Source organism: Meleagris gallopavo, chromosome 8 (genome assembly GCF_000146605.3).
Source record: "Meleagris gallopavo isolate NT-WF06-2002-E0010 breed Aviagen turkey brand Nicholas breeding stock chromosome 8, Turkey_5.1, whole genome shotgun sequence".
NCBI lineage: Eukaryota > Metazoa > Chordata > Aves > Galliformes > Phasianidae > Meleagris > Meleagris gallopavo.
The window spans coordinates 19,062,276-19,074,228 of record NC_015018.2 but is presented as its reverse complement, the minus strand read 5'-3'; the positions used below and the strand labels follow the sequence as shown (position 1 = coordinate 19,074,228).

The 11,953-nt window shown below is 41.9% G+C and overlaps 1 protein-coding gene across 1 annotated transcript; it reads left to right on the top strand.

Moving 5' to 3' along the window:
• The first annotated feature begins 4,254 nt into the window (after positions 1-4,254).
• On the top strand, positions 4,255-11,535 carry ANKRD1 (ankyrin repeat domain 1). The gene is made up of 9 exons (XM_010714539.3): positions 4,255-4,542; positions 6,053-6,232; positions 7,344-7,481; positions 7,569-7,676; positions 8,361-8,459; positions 9,232-9,330; positions 9,679-9,777; positions 9,912-10,010; positions 10,905-11,535. Exons 1-9 carry the CDS (start codon positions 4,516-4,518, stop codon positions 11,013-11,015), a joined length of 960 nt encoding a protein of 319 aa, XP_010712841.1. The 5' UTR covers positions 4,255-4,515; the 3' UTR covers positions 11,016-11,535.
• Positions 11,536-11,953: the final 418 nt, after the last annotated feature.

Here is an 11,953-nt window from a genome sequence, read left to right as displayed (position 1 = left end):
GCCTGGAGAGACATTTGGGAATTCTGCTAGATTAATTGTTTCAATGCATACTGTAATCCAGTGCAACAGGGAAGTGCAGCGCTTGGATGCAATACTTGAAAGTATTCAAAGACAAACAGATGCTAGTAGAATGCTGTGCCCAAACATAAAACAGTAGATACTCTGGATAGCATTCAAAAGAGCACTGGCACATCTTCCTGAAGCACTTCAGAGAGATGTTCGTATCACCCAGAACTAGAGCATCCCCTTACACTTACAAAGAAAAAAGGTATCATACTTGGGACAGTGGTACCTACAAGGTCTCAGGCAAACATAGAACAAGATTCAGTATGGGAGGCTCTAATTTAGACAGTGTAAAATTCAAAATAAAACACTGAGGGAAAGGCAGAAAATGTCATTTTGGAATGAAGCTGAATTCTCCATTGCTAGTCAAAAGCACTAGATGTGCTTCACTGCAGAGTAGTTGCCAGCCTGGGTACCTGCTAGATTATCACCATGACTAGGATTTCAAAGCACTCTCACGTTGTATAGATGAAAACTTGTTCTGCAGCCCTCTAGTTTTCCTTTTCTGACTGATTGAAGTTGTTCTGCAGTATTTATGAATGGCATAAACCTTTTTTACAACTCAATATTGGCACAAACAAACCCCGTTGCCACAGCTGAGCACGTAAAAATGTAGTAAGATGTTACGTGAACATAACATTGGCAGAGGTTCTGGATACACACAACTTGACCAACATTGCTGACTAAAGGCCGAGTGTGCAGCCAGCAGATAACCCCTCTGACAGATAACTGTTCTGGTGCCTTAAGCTGCACTTTGCTGCTTAACTGAGAACCATTCTGGTGAACTAGTCAGATTCACACATACTGCACAAGTGCAATTGTGATAGAGCTCAAGGTCTCAGATACATTCCCTCCCCTTGATATTAAATATAAATCACTGATTTTTTCAGATTGTGTGGAAATCCCAGCCCTAATGTCATCTGAGGAGGGTTTTTTTAAGCACTACAGTAAGTGATGCAATTAGTGACTCACTGCTGGTTTGGGTTTCACCAGAGCACTATGCAGCCCAGAGCAGCAACCTCTCAGACTGCAACTGCTTTGCTTTTTTAACAGCTAATATGAACAAATTGATATATAATCACATCCCACTGTCAATTTATTAATTTCTTATACTCTAATTTTGTAGTTAAAACAAACTTTGTATACCTTGGTGAAATCAATTTTGTTTGTTTTCCTAAGGAGACAGTTTGTTTCTCTTCAACATTTTACCCACAGATACATTTATGAGAAGTCTCAAAATTGGTTTAAACAGTGATATAATAATTCCCTGATCATTGAAATGAATCAAACGTACATATGTACCAGAGTGCTGAAAAAGTGAGGGGATTGAGCGATATTCCCAAACTGCATGGTGATGATAAATATCAAAGAGTTTATTTGCTAGATAAATAAATTCCTGCCTTTTATGGAAATCAAACAGTTAAAAGAGAGAAAGAAAAACAGGTACTGCAATATACTATGACTTAGTCTCCATTGCGTATGAATATGCGTAACGTATGGATGTGCACTCAGAGAAAGAAAAAAGCCATTGCACACTGAAGGAGAAAGCTGTGGGTTACTGTTCCGTAGGAGTACCTTTGGGTATGCATTACCCATGGCTGCACACTCACAGAACATGGGTTGCTGGATTCATGCCCTCTGCAGTGCACAAGCACGTCCCAGCCCCTGCTGCCTGCCTGCCTTGCCTATCTGGCAGCAGGAGATGCCAGAGACAGTCAGGCACCACACAAGGCAACACCTTGGGTGCAAGGGCAGAGCCAAGGGCAGAGGGCTGGGAGGTGCCTGTTGGCTGGGACAGCAGTGACAATACCGAAAACACAATGGTGATACGCTTGACAGAAAGTGCTAATATTGTTTGTATCACACATAAAGCTTTCACTCTACTATTAACAACTTTAAAAATTACTTACAAGCATTCTTTATACTCTCTGACAACATCTGCTTTGATATCTGGGAACGGGCCTGCTGCCTTTTTGTGTTTTCTTCTGCAAAGTTCTTGTGGCAATACAAATTGCCTTCACCTTGCAGCTCATTGCAGATCCGTTAGCAGACCAGCAAGTGTTTTCCAGATTCCTGTTACACATCTCCCACTGACCATCTGCTATTACCACCATAACAGAGATGCAAGAAATCACTTGTTGAAAGGGGATTAAGTGGTTACAGCCCAGCACAAGGCTGCAAGCTCATTATGCTATTTCACCTTCCAACATTAAGCAATAGCAATAAACAGCAGGGCTAGAGTCTTAATAAAAATGCACAGGTTCATATCAGCTATCTCAGAATTATTATCCTGGTTCCCATGACATTCAGCTTACAAGCATTGCATTTGGTCAGTTTAGATTGTAACCTTTCGTTACAGCAGTTTTGTGTGTGGTTTTGTTTTTGGTTTTGTTTTTTACACAGCAAATCAGGATTATCAAGGAAGATTCACTTTTATTCTTGGTTCTCTGTAGTCAGCAGAGACTGGATGCTTTAATTGTTGCATGTGGCTGGGTTTTTTTTGGCAGCTGATGTGAGAAGTGGGTCTGTGTTTCCCTTTGGAACACTGAGGTGTAAAGCTCATGTGGGCTCTGGATTCACTGGCCATTTGCAGAGAAAGATCTACCCACTTACACTGTCTTGGATAAGTTTTGATGGTCAAGTTCTATATATCAGGCTGTCAGTTCTCTGCTGTGATCTGTTACCACTAAACAAGAAGTGATCTTTTCAGCCATCCTACTAGGGTTTTGGATTTCAAAACTATCTCCCATAGAAGATTCACAGAATAATACAGACCAAGATAATCTGTTACTGCACATTTGCAGATAAGAAAAAGCTAAGCAGAGCTGCCTCTGATCACAGACATACATGTAGCAGGAGCACAACACTGCTGCAAAAAAGGGCCCTGCAGTGATTCAGGACATACCAATCTCTGGGAATGATATCCTGACTCCACTTAGGTTTGGAAAAAAATGTTCCGAAAGGCTCTCGAGCTGCCACATACTCTATTTTAGTTCTGGGGCTCATCCTCTAATGTCATATATATTCTGAGTAGTAAGGGAACCACCTGATGTCCAGCTTCATTTCAGGGAAAGGGAGGGCATAGGTATGATGGGCACTAGAAGGCAAGTTTGGATGTACTCACATTACTGGTAAATAGTTCAGAAGAGAGACACCTTGAAAGGTCAGTGTCATGAACACAGCATGCTAATGATGCTAATGAGATAACACCCAAGATAGCTACATCTTAATGCGGTGGAGTTCTATGTACATGTTGCATTGGAAGCACCTGAGATGGACTCAGTCAGGTGACTTGTCCTGCTCCTGCCCCACCAGATACAGTCTCTGAGCACTGCAGAACTGATTTTCTTGGCATTTATCCACACTCTTAATGCTGAAATTAGTGCCTGAACCTGTTGTAAGATTGCTTTCTGCTGGTGTTCATTCTCCTCCTTCCAGGCTATTCTGATTTATGACACAAGAAAACCTCTTTATTTTTTCCAAACTACTCCATAACTCCTTGTACCCCCAAACACACCCAAAAACTATTTATTTCTGTAACCCATCTTAACCACCAAAACTGAACAAGTCTCTTCTGTGCACCTGTTCTCTTGCATTCAAATGAAAAATATGGTCTGAGAAAACAGCATTAGTTTTACTTTTTTGGCATATGACATAATTTATTATTTTGCTTATGATCACTGTCAGTGTCCCAGAAAAATGCAAAGTTTACTGTTGCAACACGTTACACTGATTGGAACTTCTCATGTCATAGGCCCTTTTAGCACCAGAGTCATCATTTTGGTTTAGTAATCCTTTCAGAAAATTCCTCCCAACAAATATGGAAGACTGTCATCGTGATGAGAAAAGTCTTTTCCCCTAAAACTGTTTATCATCCCAGAATAAATAGCAATAAAAAGAATGGCTTTCCAAGACTTAAGGGGTCACAATCCTCTTGTCAGGAAGGTATGACTCCAAGTACTGTACATAAGCCACTTACCCTTCCCAGCACCCTGCAGTCATCTGAATAGTCAGTTTAAAATAAAAAAAAAAGATGAAGCTATAGCGCTACATCAACAGACAGCTGTCCCAGTGGGCACTGGGAATACAGGATGACTCGCATTGCTGAGCCATGCGGTCATGGCCAAAGGCACGATGAGCTCACATTTCATTCCGATGCACATACGCGGTGTGGTCAGACTGAGGGACTCGGCCACCGTCACCCTCCTGACGCCCCCCGCTTGGTCTCGACACTAGATCTGGCTAGTTAACATGTCTGGAATGAGCGCAAGCCTACCTCCCAGCTGGCAAGTCTTCAGGCGTACTTGGATTCCAAGGTTGGAAGATTATCTCATTCAAGCATAGCTTTCCCAACGATATATAAGCAAAGCTAGCGTGGTGGTCCCAGCAGAGCCAGCTTGAGCATTGGGAGATTCATCCACAGGGGAGTACAGCCTTCAAACACTGGCAAACATGATGATGATGAAAGTAGAAGATCTGGTAGGTACAACCTTCTTTCATTTATTCGTAATTACTTTCCTTCCTAGACTGTCATTGTACCAGCCTTTGTGGATAACTGAGGTGACAGAGCAGGTTACCAGCATGAAGTGCTCAAAACCTGCATCTGTTATAATTCATTATCCTACTATATTTCCACTAACTTCTGCTAGGGAAGGGGGCTTGCCACTGGTATAACTACACAGTCATTTGAATTTTGCATCAGAACATAACTCACCAGGAAGTACAGAATGACCAAAATTTAGCCGTGTATTTTCCCTTGATCTTGATTGACATACATATATGTGTAGAGCTACTAACTTCACAATTCTTATCCAGTAAGAGACGAGGGAAAAGACAGCAATGCAGGGAAACCAAATTATTCTCTTTCCACTTTTAAGTCAACAACAGGCATTACTAACAATACCTATTTTCACTGCTGCTCATGGTATAACAAGTTTTGAAAACCCCTATCTGAACCAGATCTCAAGCAGTAGAACCTTCCACGGCAGGGTTCAGGCTAACAATGATCAGTAGACTGGGGAAAGAGGAGTAATCCAGTAAAGCACTGGAGCATTACACAGGAATATTTTTTTTCTCCAGATGGCACAGTTAAGATGAAACTCACATACACTGACTAGTCAGTACCATCCTAAACTCTTGGCAAGGCCTTAACAATTTCTCTAGTATTAAATTCTGTAACAAACACAATTTTACAAGGGCGATTGAATAGAAATCTAGTCAAGAAAGCATTCATTTACTGAACCGCGCTCAGAGTTCATCCTAAGTTCATCAAAGTTCATCATCCACTAAGTTTAACAAGTTATCTCTTTGAACATACTTAAAAAGCATCCAAAATATTTCCAAAAGCTATGAAGAGCTGTGCTGCAGCACAGCATCACACAGCTCCAGCACAGCAGCTACCTCACATTCATTTGCCAAGTGCTATAAATGGGGACTTCGGTACTGACAGCAATGGTAAGATCAGCCTTGAAATTACTCAGCAACCTGATTTAACTGCACTGTTTCAGCCAGACTGTAAGGTCCCAAGGGGAAAGCATATCCTCCCACTCTGGCATCTCATTTCCCTTGCTCATGGGGTGCTGGTGCCTGCTCAGGTTGGCTCCTTCCAGCAGAGGCTTTTACGGCTTACTGATAGGTCTGACACATGCCGGCGAGAGGAAATGCAAGAAAATTCTGAACAAAAAAGATGTCGTTCACAACTCAATAGCTTTTGTCAGCACAGCAGCAGCTCAATGCCAGTTGAGCAGTGACTTACAGCAAGGTGGCCTCATGAGCATGACCCAAACCCCGAGGATGCCAGCAGGGGGTTGCTCTGGGAATGTGGAAGACTTGCCTCAAGCAAGCCTGCCCCAGCTACCCACACATACACTACTCATCCATGCACAGGCTGAATGAGGCCTGCAGTCAGTCTGCCACGCACTGACCCATGTTCCCAGGGGGTGCCTGCTGCGGTCATCAAACTGATGCTCATAACACATTTTCTTTACAGGTGACTGGGAAGAAAACTGATGATAAAGATACTGGCAGCTTCCTCCCTGAGGACTTCAAAACTGGAGAGTATGAAGCTGCCGTAAAATTAGAGAAGCAAGATGACCTAAAGACAGCCTCCGATCACCTACCAACCCAAGTAGATATGGCTCCCGGGAAGCAGAAGAAACATGAGGCAGAGGTAGGCTCTCGGATTTTGTACTTGGGCTTTTATCATCTTTCATACACTTTCTTCAGCACTCCATGAAGTTTTGCCTTTTTCTAAGTTAGAAATACCTGCATGGTAGGCCAAATAAACAAGCCCCCAGGAAGTCACTGCCAAAGGAAGTGCCCAGTGCCAAATGCCCATCAAATGCAGAGATGTGCTGAATCCTGCAGTTGACTGATGCAGGCAGTAACTCTGAAGCAGATCCCATGAACAAGAATTCGTCTGGAAAGAAAAATGTACCATGTGGCAGGACCTCATCAATTTATTTACAAATATATTATTTAAATATATTTATTTAAAGGATAGAATTTGTCATGAGATAATGCTTTATTTTGAATCACTCTTCCAAAGCCCAGGACACTGCATGATACCTGAAATCTTATACTTCAGTAAAGACAAGACACTTGTCACTGATGCTAGCAGTCCTCCATACTCACTTCATGTAGGGATGCTTTAGCAAAGGAGGCTTGAACGAGACTTAAACATTTATTGAACTGTCCCTTGAAGGACACCAGTGACATTTTTTCTAGTTTACCAAAATGCAGCTCTTACTGATTGAAATGCTAAAATTGTTATAAATCACATACTTCATTTAGGGTATGCGTGTTTTTTTTTTTATATCAAAAAGGATTAAGATAAATCCGTGGCTACCACATGAAAATGGTTGAAGGCAAAATGATTTGTGGAAGTCAGTTAAACCTGCAGGGGCCTCCCAGTCCTCATAAGCTGCAGATGTCTTAAATTGTTGGGCCAAAAGGGATTGCAGGGCTGCTTTAACTCCTGGCCTTGCACAGGCCAGAAAATCTCATGATATCCCACAACATATGGCTGAAGAAAGCATTTAGGAAGAAGTACAATGATGCATGAAAAAACTGTATAAGATACAGAATTTCTCATACACTTAGCAACTTAATCTAATGGTCCATTAACCATAGCCCCAATACAAATCAAAACAAAACAACAATTTCAAAGTTAACTCTGTCTGAATTGAATTCAACTGAATGGTAGGCCACTGTCCTTCCACTCTGGAGGGAAGGTATGTTCCATCCCAGCTCAAAGTGCTACTTCTCCTCATTTGTTTCAGTTGAAGATCAAAAAACTACAGGAGAGATCAAAACTCGAAAACTTGGAGGACCTTGAAAAAATTATTCAGCTGAAGAAGAAGAAGAAATGCAGGAAAGTGAAAGCTCCCCTTTTAAAGGAACCCGAACCAGAAGTTATTGTAAGTTCTGCTGTGAGCTCCTTTGGGAAAGGACCAACAAGCTTTTGTGCCACTTGTATTCACCTCCTGTATATTTTTCTCCATTAGACAGGGCCAGTGGATATAGCCATGTTCTTCAGAGCTGCACTGGAGAATAAGTTGCCAGTAATTGAAAAATACTTGTCAGACAAAGGGGATCCCAATGTCTGTGATGAGGTATGCTCTTCCTTCTTACTTTGCAGCCTGCTGCACAAGAAAGTTTATTACAGAACAAAACTAGCTTTCACCAGTAGGTTTTATAGTATGCACAGTTTTGAGGAGAAAAGCATTGGGAGTCGGTTGGGGTGTAAATAAACCCTGGAATTTTAACGTATTATGTATTCTATCGATAAAGGGGCTGCTAGGACCCTCCTAAGTAACATTACTTCAAAAGAATCCTTAAATTTCAAAGAGAGATACTGGTGACCAGGAGACCCTAATTTTCTGTAACAGATGCTCTTCTAATGCTACAGATGAACAGACAAGAAATTTGTCTGCAGAAATACACTCACACACACACACACACACAAAAGTGATGCTGCTGGCCCTTGTACTCCATAATGCACAAGCTGCATTTGCAAAATATAGCATAGTGTGTTGGATGGAGGAATCAAAAGGCATCATTTTAATGCCACACTACAGATATTCCTCACACCCTTTTAAATGCTGGGTAGGCAGATCACTGCTATTATGATGCTATTAAAATTTAGCAGATTTCAGGTCTCGAAAGCATTAGCTCTTGAAAACGAATCAGCATAACATGTGGATTTGCCATCATCCCAGAGAGGTAGAGATAAAAGATTTAAAGAGACCTCTTTTTGCCATATTTGATATCTGACTTGGCGCTGTTTTAATTGACAGTACAAGCGCACTGCATTGCACAGGGCATGCTCTGAAGGACATCTAGAGGTGGTCAAGAAGTTGGTGGAAGCTGGAGCCCTGCTAGAACTGAAAGATATGGTATGTCCATTAACAAGTACTTTAAAATTTGCTCAATGTTTTGTAACTGGTAAAACAAACACACAAGAAAAGCGCTAGAAAGACTTCACACTGTCTTTCAAGTTTATCCTTAGAATAACACTGATGAGGTTTCAGGAGGAGTCTGTCTTGCTGGGCCAAAATGGTTGAAGGAAAATGCAGGAATTAGAGGAGCATGTTCACCAATAGACTGCCACAAACCATAAAGCCCTAAGAAGGGTAGAATAGCTGAGGTCAGACTACCACATCGGGCTGTGAGCAGGTACTGGAGGTAGCAGGGTCCCACATGTCTATTGAGGACTCAGTGCAAAGTATACATTCTCCACCAGGAAATCTTTGTGCTCAGGAGAGACATCCACTCTGCTGAACACAGACCATGAGCGTTCTGCAGCTGTTTTTTCACTCCTCTACTTCCAGCTTTAGTTTGTTTGCTAAATAGATGGCATCAACCAGTCTTACTCCCATCACTCAACCAGCCATGCCCACAGTGCTGTAAGCAATCAGAGGAATGGTGAGCAGAGCAAGACCTGTAGGGAAGGGGCAGCCCTCCCAGCAGAGCTTGGTTGGGGGGAAAATTGGTGTTGGAGAGGTGGAGGGCTAGATGACGGAGGCTCAACAATCACAGAAAAGTGCTTTAAGTTAAATTGCATGAAAAATGATTTTGAATTCATTTAGAAGTTTGATCAAATTAGCTAAATTTCTTCTTTTTGTGCATTATGCTGAATTAAATTACTTGTGTTTTTTTCTGCCATAGCTTGAATCTACTGCCCTGCACTGGGCATGCCGGGGAGGAAGCCTGGATATTGTGAAATTCTTACTGGACAAAGGAATAAATAGAAATGCAAGAGACAAGGTATGTTCCTCTGGGGCTCAGCCACTTTTTAGAGACCACAAGCGCCCCAAGAAGATAATTTCTGGTTGTTCTGGTACCATCTTTCTGTGCTCAATGTCACCGATGGCCTTCATAGAATTATTTGAGTTGGAAAGGACCCTTAAAGGCCATCTAGTCCGACTCCCTGCAACAAACAGAGACACCCACAGCTCCATCATGCTGCTCAGAGCCCAATCCAATTTGACCTTAGATGTTTCCAGGGATGGGACATCTACTTCTCTGGGCAACTTGTGCCAATGCCTTACCATGCTTACTGTAAAAATCTTCTTCCTTATATCCAGTCTAAATCTCCTGTTTCTCCCCGCTCAGCTGCACAGCACCCCTCTGCACGTAGCTGTGAGAACAGGGCAGTACGACTGCGCCGAGCACCTCATTGCCTGCGAAGCAGACCTCAATGCCAGAGACAGAGTAAGTTCCACCAGATCCTTACCCTCAGCACTGGGCTGCTGCCTGTCTTCATGGCTCCACTTCCCCATGAAAGCCCCTGGTGACACAGTGCGGCCTGGTCCGTGGCGCAGGCTGACCCTTGTCTCACTCCTTAGGAAGGTGACACGCCGATGCATGATGCTGTCAGGCTGAACCGCTACAAAATGGTCCGGCTTTTGATTCTCTACGGGGCAGATCTTACCATTAAGAATGGCGTAAGTAATTCAGAAGTTTTCCTTCGGAGCAACTTCATGGGTTTTAAGGCTAGAAGAGACTATTGTGAACAGATTAATTAAATCACTGTACAGAACAGCTGACACAGGAAAGGGCAACTTGGGGGAGGTCAGGGAACAGACACAAAAAAGTAATACCTACACTAGAAGCACAACCTATCAGCTGCAACTTAAATGACCACCACGCCCTGTTTTACTCACATATTATATTAAAAAGACCCATGCACACAGTTGCTGTCTGCAAGCTCCTGGGCTTCAGCCACCACTGAGATCACAACAGAAATCTATTTTAGCCAGCACCAATCAATGCTTTTGATTAGCAATCAACTATACCTGGAAGAAGCAAGGAAGAAATCAGTCCTTGCTCCAATCTGCAAGGCCACTCCCAGTGTTACCGCTCACTTGGATATGAAAGTGAGGAAGAACACAGCCCAAAAGGCACAAAGTGTACTCACTCAGGCTTTGTCTGCACAGTGAAGTTGCTCCCGTTTAATTTAGATGTTGTCCATGATTTAATTAAACCTGCACACACACTCTTATCCAAATTCTCAAACAGAGGAGCTTACTGAGGTTTCACCTAAACATATCTGTAATCAGTTTAGACTGGAGCCAAAGAAACAGTGGCATGCTCTGCAAGTCACACTGTTTGCTAACACGGCATAGGCCCACTCACATATATGGAAATTTCATCAGGAGGCTGAACAGACAGGAAATAGATAGGAGGGCAAAATAACTCATCTCAGGAATGAGAGTATCTGATCCTGTGCATGTAGAAGGGTCTCACATCAGATACACTGTACAAATATTTAGGGAAGAATAAAGGAATAAATTCACCAGCTGAAATTAGATCTTGCTTTCTCTTTTTATCTTAATCAGGATGGAAAAACCCCTATGGACCTCGTTCTTCAGTGGCAGAATGGCACTAAAGAGCTGTTCAACAATCTGAAGAACAACTCCTATAAGAGCACCCATCTAAACAAGTTTTGAAGAGACAAAAGCCAGACTGCTCTCTTTTTGCTGCTTTTAAATGCTTCGCGTGATCCTGGAGGAAAATAGCCCTGAACATACTATATTTATTGAAGATATTTATTGTACTAAATTATTTGAAATGCCTTCACTGAAAACCACAAATCAGGCAGATTGAGCATTAAGTTTCCACTGGTTTTAAAATAGCTTTATTTATTCCTATTTATTTTAAAGGTAATTTTTAATGATTCTCATTATTATTTTTTTTTCATAGTTTTAAATTGCAATGCAATCTTTGTCAGCAACATGAGCCATTTTGTCTTGATGGCACTATTACCGTAGCAACTTCCATCAAGCCTTCTCACAGTTCTCAATAGCTAATATTTACATTTGCTGCCATGCCTCTGCAAAATTCTCACTTTCAGAAAACTATTTTACATGAGTGGTGGTACGTGGAAGAGAAAAAGAATAATGGAAGAAGGTCTGCTGAGACCCCAAATGGATTTAAAGGAATAGTTAAGTAATGGGGTTTACACATGCTATAGTGATTGTGGCTGATAAAGAGCTCATGGACAGAGCTCCATCATGTAGCCATATGGACTGCAAGATTCAGATGCAAAGTAACGAAGGTGAGAGGAGACGGTATTGGGAATGTGGATTTCTTAAAGCTGGACTACTACAAAGCCTGATGATCGAAGAATGTAAAAACAGATGATGTATATTTGTAAATTTATACTGCTTTTTCTGTACATTTTGAACTGACTTATCTCAGATTAAATAAAGAGTGGTTCTTTGTACTTGCTAGAGTGTATTATGGAACAGTAAGCATGCACCAGATAGCTCTATCTCTCAGTTCAGACCTTAGCCTCTAAAATTTATAGATACTCAAAAAAAAAAAAAAGTCTCAGTTGTCCTAAAGCAGCCAGATCTTGAGCTATCTTCCTGCCACTGTTAGATAA

What these genes read in the sequence shown, in the direction of transcription:
- ANKRD1 (XM_010714539.3), top strand. Translation starts at nt 4,516, where the DNA reads ATGATGATGATGAAAGTAGAAGATCTG. An exon ending in TGATGAAAGTAGAAGATCTG is followed by an intron (nt 4,543 to 6,052) that starts GTAGGTACAACC and finishes TTTTCTTTACAG; the next exon opens with GTGACTGGGAAGAAAACTGA. An exon ending in ACCTCAATGCCAGAGACAGA is followed by an intron (nt 9,778 to 9,911) that starts GTAAGTTCCACC and finishes CTCACTCCTTAG; the next exon opens with GAAGGTGACACGCCGATGCA.